This window comes from Chionomys nivalis, chromosome 19, assembly GCF_950005125.1.
Source record: "Chionomys nivalis chromosome 19, mChiNiv1.1, whole genome shotgun sequence".
NCBI lineage: Eukaryota > Metazoa > Chordata > Mammalia > Rodentia > Cricetidae > Chionomys > Chionomys nivalis.
Genome location: NC_080104.1, coordinates 59,916,559 through 59,929,862, shown reverse-complemented (window position 1 = coordinate 59,929,862; position 13,304 = coordinate 59,916,559). Strand labels below are relative to the sequence as shown.

Genomic DNA, 13,304 nt, shown 5'->3' with positions numbered 1-13,304 from the left:
GCCATCAGCTGGAGAGTACGGGATGTGGACCAGCCTGGAGTTCAGATGGCCTCTTGTTCCCCTAACTCCAGACAGTTGTTCACTGCTGGCTTAGGTGGTTCCTGGACAGGGAAGACATGAGGACAGAGGATGACAGGGACAGACCAGGTCCCTCCTTGATTTTCCTTGTCTCTTCGAGAAAGAGCTCTTGTCTTCTGTTTGCTCCTAGCCTTCAGTATTGTCCTTCGTTGTGTTTTGTCTGCTACCCCAGACATCGACGAGTGCCGCTTAAACAATGGGGGCTGTGACCACATCTGCCGCAACACTGTGGGCAGCTTCGAGTGCAGCTGCAAGAAGGGCTACAAGCTTCTCATCAACGAGAGGAGCTGCCAGGGTGAGCAGGCTCAGGGGACTCTCTGGAGAGGCTCTCGGTTGGGAGAGCTTCTGGGATGGCAGGGTGGAAACCACCCCGTGGACACGGGAACATGAACAGGCAGTGTTAGCCACTGGCAGCCAAGGGTGCTCCTTCCTTCTCCACTGTCTGATTCTTCCAGATGTGGCCTGCTGCAGCTAGGTCATGACCCACAGGTTCTAGACACAAACAGAAACTCGAGGCACGGTGCACAGAGGGAGTTGGCCCTGCTCAGTCGCAGATCTGGGTGCAGTCCAGGGTCTCTTTCAGCTCCCTGAAATCCGCCCCCTGAACATGGGGCAGACAGACTCAGGATCTCAAACCCTCGCTCTTCCAGACATAGACGAGTGCTCCTTTGATCGAACTTGTGACCACATGTGTGTCAACACACCAGGAAGCTTCCAGTGTCTCTGTCATCGCGGGTACCTGCTGTATGGTGTCACTCATTGTGGGGGTAAGCCAGCAAAAGCTCATACCCACCTGCTTCCCAGCCACCTCGGTCCCTCACCTTTCCACCCTCCAAGTCTTGATAACCCTGTGCTGGCTTGGGGTAATAAGAAATCCCTGGGTGCATGTGTGACGTTTGCACCCGACACCCCGAAGCCAGCTAGCAGACAGGTACCAGGGAGCAGCATCTGTAAGCAGGGTGATTATGTGAGGGTTTCATGACCCCTAGGCTGGCCTTGAACACACTATATAGCCAGAGGTGACCCTGAACTCCTGATCCTTCTGCCTTCACTTCCACCGTGCCCAGACTCTGCTTCCTAAATTCTACCCTCCCTCCCCATCGCTATTCCCGGAGTCCCACCCTGATTCTCTAGCCACCAAGATGCTGGTCAAGTTGGCACCTGCTCAACCGTGTCTTTAACCGGGGATAGAGAGAATGGGAGGAGGTTTGCGCTCCCCGCAGGCCAGAGAGCCCTTTACTATCTCTGTGAATGTTTGATGTGAGTGCTGCCACCTGAGAGATCTGGCAATGCACAGCAGATTTCTAGAAGGCACCCCCTCACCCTGTATCACTCAGTGCGGCTGGGCACTTACCTAAGGTCCTCACTTGCGGCCCAACCCCTGGCTCCTACTTCTCCACACCACTGCCAGTCTGTTTCCCTGTCCCCCCCCCCCCAGATGTGGACGAATGCAGCGTCAACAAGGGAGGCTGCCGCTTTGGCTGCATCAACACCCCCGGCAGCTTTCAGTGTACCTGCCCAGCAGGCCAGGGCCGCCTTCACTGGAACGGGAAGGATTGCACAGGTGTGTGGCGCCCTCTGCTGCAAGACCTGGAAATGGCTGGGGATCTGGTGGGAAGATGTGAGGGGCGTAGCTGGTTGGATTAGGCACGCCATTCCTGATTCAAAAGTGTCCAGTCTCTTTGGGCATGTCTGTAGTTCTGCACATAGATAATCTTTTTCTCAATTAACCATCTGAGAAGGTGGACAAGGCATGTTCCATAGCCTCAGGCCCTGGTCCCCTTCCTAGAGCCAGTGACCTGTCAGAACAGTCCTGGGGCCTCCAAAGCCATGCTCAGCTGCAGTCGGTCTGGCAAGAAGGACACTTGTGCCCTGACCTGCCCTTCCCGGGCCCGGTTTTTGCCAGGTATGTGGGGAGAGGGGGTTGGAGAGTTTGAGGGAGAAGCTGGCTGTCCAGCACTCCTCTGTCCCCTGGGATTCCTCTAACCATTGGAGGTTGGGGGGGGGGGGGTCAGGTCAGAACTGTGATAGGCCCCTTCTCTCAGAGTCCGAGAATGGTTTCACCGTGAGCTGTGGTACCCCCAGCCTTAAAACTGCTGCAGCCCGAGGCATCCACCCTGGAAACAGCACTACCTCAAACTACTGCCATGGTAAGTGCCTGCCCAGAAGCCCCCCAGAAGCCCTCTTCTCTGATGCCCCTGGCTTTTGCGGTCCTGCTCCCAGCTAAACTTGACAGTAGCCCAGCTTTGAACCACCTCCAACAGCAGCCTCACCCCCGCCCCAGCCCCCAGGCTGTGCTGAGCTTTCCTCACCCCTCCAGAGGCTGCAGCCCTATCCATTAAGCAGCGGGCCTCCTTCAAGATCAAGGACGCGAAATGCCGTTTGCATCTGCGAAACAAAGGCAAAATGGAGGAAGGCAGCAGAATCCCAGGGCCAGGTCTGAACCTCACTCCAATGGGTTCCACCAAATTCTCCCCACCACTCAGCCCCCGTCTGGTCCTGTCCAGCGATTCACCTGTACCCTGACAGAAAAGGGGGACGCTGTTGGAGGCTAAGGCCTGAGCAGTCCCCATCATCCCCTTCCACTGGATAAACTAGACAAGGAGAAAGAGGGCCGCCGGGGCTTGATGGGGAAGTGAGAGCTAGGACAGACAACTACATCTTCAGTGGGAGCCCCCCAGTCTGAAGTTGACAAGGCCTCTGTTTCTAGGTGGCGCCACTTGCTCCGACTGCCAAGTCACCTTCATCCACCTTAAGTGCGACTCTTCTCGGAAAGGCAAGGGCCGACGGGCCCGGACTCCTGGCAAGGAGGTTACCCGGCTCACCCTGGAATTAGAGGCCGAGGTCAGAGCAGAAGAAACAACAGGTGGGCCTGTGGACACTGTCGGGCAGAGGACCAGAGAGGAGGGCACACAGCCTGGGTCCAAAAAGGGGGCACCTGTTCTTTTGGCCTGTGTCACGGCCAGTAGCAGGCTCCTAATTGCCCAGGACATCCTGCCTTCTGCACTGACCACTCTCTCTCCTCTTTCCGATTCCTCGACTGTCGGTTACCAGCTGGCTGTGGGCTGCCTTGCCTCCGGCAGAGGATGGAGCGAAGACTGAAAGGGTCCCTGAAGATGCTCAGAAAGTCCATCAACCAGGACCGATTCCTGTTGCGTCTGGCAGGCCTTGACTATGAGCTAGCCCACAAGCCAGGCCAGGTGACTGGGGACCGAGCAGAGCTGGCGGAGGTCTGCAGGCCTGGGCAGCACCGGGCAGGCACCAAGTGTGGTAAGAGAGCTTTCTGGGAAGCCATGGGCGTGGGGAGTGGGGGAGCCCCAACTTGGCCCTGGCTCAGAGCAGAGCAGGACGCTTTGCCTCAGGTACAGTTCTTAAAACTGCGAGGCGGAGAAAACCCTCCTGACCACTGTCCTCCCTTCTCTGGTCCCAGGCTGAAATCTAGGACCCCAGGCAGGACCAGCAGCCTCCTGCACACAGATTTGACCTCCCCATCACTAAGCAGGATTTTGTTAGTTCCCTGACAGATTCTCCCCGTATCTGGAAGAGTGGGAAGGGGAGTCTTAGGCCTGGGTGGTGGGAGATGGGGGGTGGCTAGCGCGGCCGACTCTCCCTCAGTCAGCTGCCCGCAGGGAACGTATTACCACGGCCAGACGGAGCAGTGTGTACCATGCCCAGCGGGCACCTTCCAGGAGAGGGAAGGGCAGCTCTCCTGCGACCTTTGCCCTGGGAGTGATGCCCATGGGCCTCTTGGAGCCACCAACGTCACCACGTGTGCAGGTGCCAGGGGAACAAATAACACAGACTGGGCTAGGGTGGGCACTGGGACGGCCATGGGCATGGGATTTTCCAAAGGGCAGGTCCAGGCTCCAGACCACTCTCCTAGTTGAGGTCCTGGTCATATGCTTCTGTTCCCTAAAATTGGGGTGACCCCATGGAGAGACTTAGGAACAACCCCATCAGAGTTGGACCCTTGCTCCATTGCAGGTCAGTGCCCACCTGGCCAACATTCAGTAGATGGGTTCAAACCCTGCCAGCCATGCCCACGGGGCACCTATCAGCCTGAAGCAGGACGAACCCTGTGCTTCCCCTGTGGTGGAGGCCTCACTACCAAGCATGAGGGGGCAGTCTCCTTCCAGGACTGTGACACCAAGGGTGAGTAGGTTACTTAACTCCACCAGGGGCCTCCCTGGTGGTTGAGGAACTGCCCTCCAACACTGTCCAGGTCCCCTGGGCACCCCTGAGTATGTCATTCCACCGTATTCCCGGATAAGTGAGGATGCCCCAGTTGCCTAACCAAACACAGCGTCCTGGTCTCAGAAGCCATCTTGGGGCCGAGCCTGGGGATACAAAGTAACTAGTAATCCCACTATCATAGAGTGCTTTGGAGATTGGGTGGACATGCCCCCTCTCCCCCAGTGAGCTCCTCTATCAGGCTGGCACTGCCCAGTGCCTGCAGGAGGAGGCCTGGTGCCAGAGCCAGCCACTCTGGAGAGTCTCTTTTCCCAGGCCTTACATTATGGCCTGGCTGGGAAAGGTAGGACCCTGGAAGAAACCTGGGGGTCTTTGGTCCCTGAGTCTCCATGACGAATGTGTCCTGCCCATCCACTGCCCAGATGCCCACTTCCCTACCACCCATCTTAGCGCATGCCTTCTCCCTCTGCCTGCAGTCCAGTGCTCCCCAGGCCACTACTACAACACCAGCACCCATCGCTGTATCCGCTGTGCCATGGGCTCCTACCAGCCACACTTCCGCCAGAACTTCTGCACCCGCTGCCCAGGAAATACAAGCACTGACTTTGATGGCTCTACCAGTGTGGCCCAGTGCAAGAGTACGTGGGAAGTTGAGAGAGATCTCGGAGCTGTGGGCACAGGATGAGGGGTGGGGGCATAAACCAGCAGGAAGCCGGGCTGGTGGGTGGGTGGGCGGGCAGCAAAGAGGGTGAACTGGCATGGTGGCTACCTTATGCATCTGTCCTCTGCCTTCAAACTCTTCAGCTTGCTCACCGTGGTTCCCCACTGACTTTCTGTTGTCTTCTTGCTCTATCTCCTGGGGTATGGCTGCAGATCGGCAGTGTGGGGGGGAGCTAGGTGAGTTCACTGGCTACATCGAGTCCCCCAACTACCCGGGCAACTACCCGGCGGGCGTGGAGTGCATCTGGAACATCAGCCCCCCACCCAAGCGCAAGATCCTCATTGTGGTCCCCGAGATCTTCCTGCCATCCGAGGATGAGTGTGGGGACGTTCTCGTCATGAGAAAGAACTGTGGGTGACTGCCGAGTGGGCTTGGGGAAGGGGAAGGGCAGTTGGAATTTGGTTGGGGTGGTGATGTTGGGAACCAATGGGAGCAAACGTGAGTGAGGCCTTGGGGCCAGAAGCTGGCGCAGAAGCTGATACAGGTTTGGTGGAGAGCCATGCAGAGCTGGGATGCCAGTGCTGCCAAATGCATTGCATTGGTCTAACTCTAGTCTTTCTGCCATTGTGATCGTGTGAATGTCAACTTAGCTCACCACGTGACTGTGCAGTTTCAGGGGTGTAGAATGGAAGAGGGCGTGTGCAGGCGTGTTAGGGGGAGGGAGCCTGTGTGCAGGCGTGTGTTAGGGGGAGGGAGCCACTGTTGGAATGACTTGGGCCCTGCTTCCCAGCCCCACTACTTTCTGACCTGATGCTTGCCTTGTCAGCCTCCCCATCCTCCATCACCACTTATGAGACCTGCCAGACCTATGAGCGGCCCATTGCCTTCACGGCCCGGTCCAGGAAACTCTGGATCAATTTCAAGACGAGTGAGGCCAACAGCGCTCGTGGCTTCCAGATTCCCTACGTAACCTACGATGGTGAGCAAGGCAGGAGGGCTGGAGGGGTGGACTGGGGTTGTGAGGGAGCAGGGGAGCAAAGAGTCCCCACCCTCAGCCCCCAACCCTGCTTGACTTCACAGAGGACTATGAGCAGCTGGTGGAGGACATCGTGCGGGATGGCCGGCTCTACGCTTCTGAAAACCACCAGGAGATCCTGAAGGCAAGTGAATGTTCACTGCGGCAGCTAACGTAAACGGGCACACACACCAGTGTGCAGGCAACATGCTGAGGACCAGCATGACGGGCTATTCCCTGGCTCTCTGAGGTGGGTGTTCTCTTCACTGCCGCGTCCAAGGGAGCGAACCGAGGCCCAGAGCGCCAAAGGGCTTGCCCGTAGTAGGCCTGGGCTCCGACCTAGGTCCTGGAACTGCAGTGTTGCCGTGCAGTTTTACACTTTGGGGGAGGTTAGAGAGAAGGTGAGGAGGAGAAAGGTCCTCTACCTGTGTCATCAAGAAATGCAGGGGAGCCAGGTGGTGGTGGCATACACCTGTAATCCCAGCACCTAGGAGGCAGAGGCAGGTGGATCTCTGAGTTTGAGGCCAGCCTGGTCTACAAGAGCTAGTTCCAGGACAGCCAAGGCTACACACAGAGAAACCCTGTCTCGAAAAACCAATAAGTAAATAAATAAATGCCGGGGAGATAAAATGTAGAATGACTTTTTGTTTTGTTTTAGGGTCTTATGTATATAGTCCAGGCTGGCCTTGAACTCCGGGTCCTCCTGCCTCTACTTCCTAAGTGCTGGGATTATAGACCTAGAGAGAAAGACACGTTTCTAATATTGAGGAATGAATAACGTGCTGGGTCTGTGGAGTCAGCAGTGGTGGTGGCATTCATCTTTAGTCCCAGCGCTCGGGAGCCATAGGCAGATGGGTCTTTGTGAGTTCGAGGCCATCCTGGTGTGTACATGGAGTTCTAGACCAGCCAAGGATACACAATAAGACCCTACTTCATATTTAATTATGGGTGTTTGTGTGGCTGTGTGCCTGTGCATGCTAGGAGGCTGGCCAGAGGCATAGGATCCCCCTGGAGGTGGTGTTACAGGAAGTTTGAGCCACCCTGAGTGGGTGCTGGGAACTAAACTCGGTCTTCTGAAAGAGCAGTATATGCTCTTAACCTCTGAGCCATCTCGCTAGGCCAGAGCCACTATTTCACATGAAATGTAGCTGGCTGCGAGGGTGCACATGTATGGTTTGAACTAGTCGGAGCTGCGGTGGGAGACCAGTCTGGGCAACACGAACATCTCAAACAGCACATCCAATGCGCCATGCAACAGGATTATTTACAGTGCAGCGCAGCTGCAGCAGGTCCGGTGGTGCGCGCCGTTGATCCCAGCGCTTGAGAGGCAGAGGTAGGCGGATCTCTGTGAGTTGTGGGTCAGCCTGGTCGACACAGTGAGTTTCAGGCCAGCCCTAGTCACGCAGTGAGGCTCTGTCTCAAAACAAAAGGACAGCATAGCACAGCTGTCCTGACTAAAGCAGAGTGGAGAGGCTGAAAGTCCCTCTTATTTTAGAACTCCGTGGTACAGTCTAGAAGCCAGGAGATACGGTGTGGGTTTTGTTGGCATGAGTGTTGTATGTTGGGAGTGTGCATGTGGGGGTCAGAAGACAATTTAGAGGAGTGGTTCTCCTACCATGTGGGTCTTGGGAATTGAGCTGAGGTTGTCGGTGCCTTTTCCTGGTGAGTCCTGAAGCAGTGAGTGTCTGGTGTCTGGTGAGGGGGCAGGAGACGCCACGAGGAAAGGGCTTGTAAGGAGCTGAGGGTGACTGAGGAGCATCCCACGCTCGTGAGGACGGCAGCGGTGGCTGTCTTTGGGGACCATAGGACCCCTGTGGTTCCACAGGGTGAGAAAGAGCAGAGGAGGAGCAGGACACAAAGGACACACAGCATGCCACACAAGGGACCTGACTCTCACTGGGAGAGTGATCCGTGTGGAGAAATGTTTGCCAGGCCCGAAGCCCTGGGTCAGCCCGCACCACAGTTTCTGTTGCCTGCCGTCATTATAAGAATAAACTTCCACCAGACAGCATGGTGCCTGCCTGTAGACCTGGCTGCTGGAGCAGCTCAAGTGTGAGATCATTTGAACCCAGGAGTTTAAGATTACCCTACACAAGATAGCAGGGCTTCATCTTGGGAAAGAAAATCCAGAGAACAGAAACCCAAAATGTGTTTCAAACATGAAGTAAACTAAATAGACACCCTTATGTAGCTCTGTGGTAGGTCAAGGACAGAAATGTGAAGATCTGGTCCATGACTCATGCCTCTAATCCCAGCTATTCAAAAGGCTGAGGCAGGAGGATGGCATGTTGTAGGTCATTTGGGGCTACAAAGTGAGTTTAAGGCCAGGCTGAGCAACTTAGTGAGACCCTGTCTCAAAAAGTAGAGACCTGGGGCTATAGCTCAATATTTGAATGTGCACCTAGGGGCTGGAGAGTTGGCTCATTTGTTACTCCTGCAGAGGACCCGGGTTCAGTTCCCAGCATCCACACAATGCCTTATAACCATCCATAACTCTAGTTCCAGGGAATCCAACACCCTCTTCTGCCCTCCTCTAGCACCAGGCATGCATGTAGGGCACACACATATACACAGGTGAAATACACACAAGCAAATCTAGAAGAAGAGAAAAGGATAGTTGCCTAGTATATGTGAGGGTCTAGGTTCAACCCACAGTATCATATAAGACAAAAGAAAGAAATAGCTCAGCTATTGAAATAGTCCGAGGGAGATGGGCAGTGGTGGCGCATGCCTTTAATCCCAGTGGCAGAGGCAGACGGATCTCTGAGTTCAAGGCCAGCCTGGTCTACAAGAGCTAGTTCCAGGACAGGCTCCAAAGATACAGAGAAACCCTGTCTCGAAAACAAAAATTAGTCCAAGGGAGAAACTCGGGTGGCTTGGCTCAGAGTGGTAGCCATGGGAATGGCGTGGACTGGTCAGACCCCGGGTGTGCTCTGGAGGCAGAGTCAATAGTGCCGTAGCTCTGAGCAGGTGGGCTCACAGATAGCTCTGTAGACCAGGGTCAGAGGAGCAGCGGACTAGAGCTGCTACTAACTTTGCTGTGGAATCCTAAAGGAGCAGATGGTAGGAAGAGCCCAGGGGTCCCCCCTGCGCACGCTCAGTGTGCAATGCCGTTAAACATGAAGACGGGCTGCGGGTATGTCACTGTGCCTGACAACTGCCACCTGCTGTCTTCTGTAGGACAAGAAGCTGATCAAGGCCTTCTTTGAGGTCCTGGCCCACCCCCAAAACTACTTCAAGTACACGGAGAAACACAAGGAGATGCTGCCGAAGTCCTTCATCAAGCTGCTGCGTTCTAAAGTCTCCAGCTTCCTGAGGCCTTACAAATAGTGCTCGGGCCTGGAGCCCCAGGTCTCAGAGCTCCGACTCCCTGCCCTCAGAGCTGGCCCCCCAACTCAGACAAGAAACTGGCTTCTCCTTTGGGAGGAGAGACATCTCTACACCAGGCACTGTCCCCTCTGTCTTCTAGTCATCTTGCCCCCGCCCCCTACATTTTTTTCTTACATGTTTCCTGGAAAAGCCATTCAGTGCTGTCCCTGTCCCCCCAGAGGTGAAGGAACAGAACCCCCTCTCCTCTGGCCAGCTCACCAGCTCACATCCCTGGCCCCCCCGTCAGTCTGGAAGGGTGTTGGAGGCCTGGAATAGGATCTGGCCTACTAGGAAGTGGAGGGTGAGGTGGATAAGAAAGGCTTCTGCCATTATAGGGTCATGCCTTTACTAGCCAGGAGCCAAAATGTCCCCCGCTGTGCTCCCCAGAATAACTTCACAGCCCAGAGCCCTGCCAGAGAAGCTCTGACCAACTTTATGCCAACCCAGGCTGCTAGGCACAGTCTGAGCCCTGGGTGCCCACACAGCTGGCATTCTTATCTGTACAGCTTTTCCTGTCTGCCTGGGGCTGACTCCCTAGGGTCTACAGGTGGTCCATACCACTGGGCTGGTGAACCCTGGCTGAGTAGGGAGAGCAACAGGTATCATTTTGTATGCCAGAGCACAACTGTGGCTCCCGGAGACAATGCTCTCAGATAGCTCTGGGACAGAAAGCAGGTTTTTTAAACCATTGCCTAAAACAGAAAAAGAAATGTATTCCCTAAAGGACTGGGCTGCAGAGCAAGTGGAAGCCAGCCTCAGACACTAACCCTTTTCTTGCCAGCCCTCACTGGCCCACCATGCCTCACCCGCCTAAGTGCTCCCTGGGGAAGGCTTACTCCCCTTGCTAAGTGCTGTCCTTAAAGAATCCTGGCCATTGACCCCCACCAGCCTAGAACTTGCTCCACAGTTGTTTTGCCCTTGGAGCCCCAGGTGGCTGGTGGGGTCCACCAAAGAGGCCTCTGGCCTCGGGCTGTGGGTAGCAAGAAGAATGTGTGCCCTTGGCAAGCCACCTGCCCATCCTGTCCACATCTGAGAAGTGCAATCATTGAGTCTTTCTATGTCTTCTAGAGGGAGGGGTTTTGTTTTTTGTTTGTTTCTTTTTCCTCTCAGAATAACCCTATTTATAGCTGCCCAGGAGAGAAGAGTGTGTTGGAAGTGGAAGCGTATCGGTTTGGCTCTCACGAGCCTTGAGCACTGGAGCATCTCTGCCTGAGGCCGCCCAGAACTTCAGGGCCCTAAGTTGTGCAGAGCCAGGGCAATCCCTTGGAGGTGCCGAAAGTAGAGGAGAGTAATTCTGGTAACTTGGTGAAGCAGGAAGGAGAGGGGCTGTTGACTAAGCTGACCCTGCCGTCCTTGTGCGTCTCTGTGGCTCATGGTTATAGGTGCAGATGGAACTGGTCGGTGAGCCACTGCAGGTAGGGGATCCTCTGCCCTTTCACGGCCTTCATGCTTCTCCTGGTATGCACATGGAAGAGCTTCAGGACAAACTCTGAGCATGGGCCAGAGAAGGCGGAGCAGCCTCGGATAGGACAGTTCTCCATGTATGAAGCTGCTGCAGGGGCAAGAACCAGATGTGTGCTGACACTGGCCACCTGCCTCTTAAGAGTTGACGTCCAGCCGGTTTCAACTACTGCCTTTCAAAAGGAAGAAGAATAAGTCCAAGCCCAGGCCCTGCACATGCTCCACCTTTAACCCAACTGTTGCTGTAAAGTCTCTAGATTGCTCCTTCTAGGGCCCCCAAGGCTGTAGTCCTAGACAGTCACTAGCCACTAACTAACTCCTCAGGTCCAGCTCTAGGTGACTACCAAGAGATTCAATGATTCCACTAAATAATCTGACCCCTAGCTACACCAGCCAAACAGCCAATGGCAATCAAAGCTAGTTTCCTGGACATCAGTTAGCCAACACCTTGGGGTGGGGTAGGGGTCTGCCGTCTGTCTGTCTGGGTCAAAGAGCTATTGTAAAGCTGCCAGATGGCTTCATACAAGGGTGAGTGGGCATTTGGTGGCAGTGTCTGCTTCTTCAGAAGTGCCACAGAACGGCTGGAATCAACTTTGACCATCCTACTAGAAGCCAGGGTAACTTGTGAGTCCTCTCTCCCTGCCATTGTGCCCAGCTCCTGGAAAGCCACACAGTGATGCCTCCCAAAGTCGGCCATTAGGATATGGTTCTCCTTGCTCCCTTTCCTGTCATACCATCTACTTCCTCTGATCATTTATTGAATGGCTGGTGGGACAGCTTGTGAGTTCTATGGTACAGAGAGAAGAGGCCACTAGACAGATGGAGGAAATCGAGCGAGGACTGGCTACTACCAACCAAGTCAGAAGTTAGTCCAGGCGGAGCTGCTGCTGAACTTTCAGAGGAAATTGGCCCTGGGGCACCTAGCCTGGGGGCTCGGTCGCTGGGACGAGGATAACAACTCAGGGACTTTCTAGGACTGCACAGGTTAGGTGAGGTCTCTAGGAGGAAGTGGGGGGATGGGAAGATGGTGTGAACAGAGCCTTCATGAACTGACCCAGGAGCTTCTCAGGTGCGGTGCCCACAGGCCACATAACCATGGCACCACATTCATCTTAGCATAGACCTGCCCTGATCTGAGTTCCAACGTGGGACGTCGTTTCCATGAGGCCTCCAAGCACCAAGCAACACGTCTCAAGAAGGTGGTTTGGTCCTCAGCAGCACAGTGGTGCCCTTAGCCCTCTGTACTGTCAGGCCAGCCAGTCCCTAACCCGGAGGTAATTCTCAGAATTAGGGGAAAACTGCCCAGAGCCTGGACTTCCGCTGCCCACCCTAAGCCTTTAGGAATGCCCAGAGGATTGCCACCAAGCTACCCATACTCCCACTTCCCCGAATGTGGAGGCAGAGAAGACTGATTTGTTGCTTCGAATTCAGGGGTACGGTCTCGCTTTTGGCTCTTACGATTCTTTGTGAATCCGAGAAGCATCCTCCAGATGCATGTAGGGGAGACTCCAATGGGCTAGGACATTGTAGCTCAATATGTCAGAAAAGGTTAGGGAGCATTCGAGGATTGGTATTTGCTGCTGCGCCTCCAAACGACAGTCTCAAGACGGGAGTGGAGGTGAAGCGTGACTGACTCCAAGCAAAAGATTTAGCCTGCCTGGTTTCTTCCTCAAGCCCAGGGAAAGTGGAAGCAGACACCACCTTCACAGTGGACCCGTCTCCAGGGCAGAACAGCCACTATTCGGACTAGGAATCCTTTAAGAATTAGAAGGAGCAGAAACGCTGGTTCATGCTGGCAGCTCACCAGCACAGAACAAATGGCAGGGCTTTGGACAAGCTACAAATTTTGGTCTTGGTGAACTGATGTTTCAGAGAATAACTATTACGTGGAAGGCTTTTTTTTCTTTTTCCGCAGAAGAGACCCTCAAAATACTGTATTTATACCTGCCTTCCGCTGCTGCCGCTACAGCAAGCATCTCACAGTCGACAACAGCAAACCATGTGGTTCATAGAGTATTTTGCACTTGGGGAAATTATGTATCTGAATTTGTAAAAAAGGAATGTTTGGATTTTGTATTGTCTTTTTTATATTATTAAAATACTAAACGGAACCCCTCAGCTGGCAAGCATCTTTTCTACCTCAGCGGCTTGGTCTACAGCTGGGAAGGAAGCGTAAAGTCCAAAGTACTGCCTCCCAGTCCAGGCTGGCTCCTCCCTCCCCCAACATCTTATTCCCAATGACTTTGTATTTGGAAACTCTCATCCCTGTCTATCTCTAAAAGCAGTATCAGGAACTGTTCCTTGCTGAGTGTGGTACAACACAGCCTTAATCCCAGTGTTCAGGAGGCAGAGACAGGAGGGTTTCTTTGCGTCCAGCCTGATCTACATAGTGAGTTCGGGCCAGCCAGGAATACATAACGGAACACAGTCTAAAACAAGGGGGAGGCGCTGGGTAGCTATGTAAAGGATTGTGTTCTCCTGGGGTGGGGTGATGGTGCAGTTGAGAGCACTTGCTGCTCTTCCGACCTA

The 13,304-nt window shown here is 54.5% G+C and overlaps 1 protein-coding gene across 2 annotated transcripts in view; it reads left to right on the top strand.

Annotated features, from left to right (window-relative positions):
- Scube3 (signal peptide, CUB domain and EGF like domain containing 3) overlaps window positions 1-12,921 on the top strand; it is a 33,815-nt gene extending 20,894 nt beyond the window's left edge. For both annotated transcript variants that reach the window (XM_057794480.1, XM_057794479.1), the window contains 15 exons: window positions 251-373; window positions 729-845; window positions 1,517-1,642; window positions 1,868-1,984; window positions 2,124-2,228; window positions 2,399-2,515; window positions 2,789-2,944; window positions 3,133-3,348; window positions 3,694-3,855; window positions 4,063-4,230; window positions 4,746-4,907; window positions 5,143-5,340; window positions 5,757-5,909; window positions 6,011-6,090; window positions 9,126-12,921. In XM_057794480.1, coding sequence (XP_057650463.1) covers window positions 251-373; window positions 729-845; window positions 1,517-1,642; window positions 1,868-1,984; window positions 2,124-2,228; window positions 2,399-2,515; window positions 2,789-2,944; window positions 3,133-3,348; window positions 3,694-3,855; window positions 4,063-4,230; window positions 4,746-4,907; window positions 5,143-5,340; window positions 5,757-5,909; window positions 6,011-6,090; window positions 9,126-9,275 — 2,150 coding nt within the window. In that variant the 3' untranslated portion in view covers window positions 9,276-12,921. The remainder of the gene's footprint in view (window positions 1-250; window positions 374-728; window positions 846-1,516; window positions 1,643-1,867; window positions 1,985-2,123; window positions 2,229-2,398; window positions 2,516-2,788; window positions 2,945-3,132; window positions 3,349-3,693; window positions 3,856-4,062; window positions 4,231-4,745; window positions 4,908-5,142; window positions 5,341-5,756; window positions 5,910-6,010; window positions 6,091-9,125) is intronic.
- The last annotated feature ends 383 nt before the right edge of the window (window positions 12,922-13,304 follow it).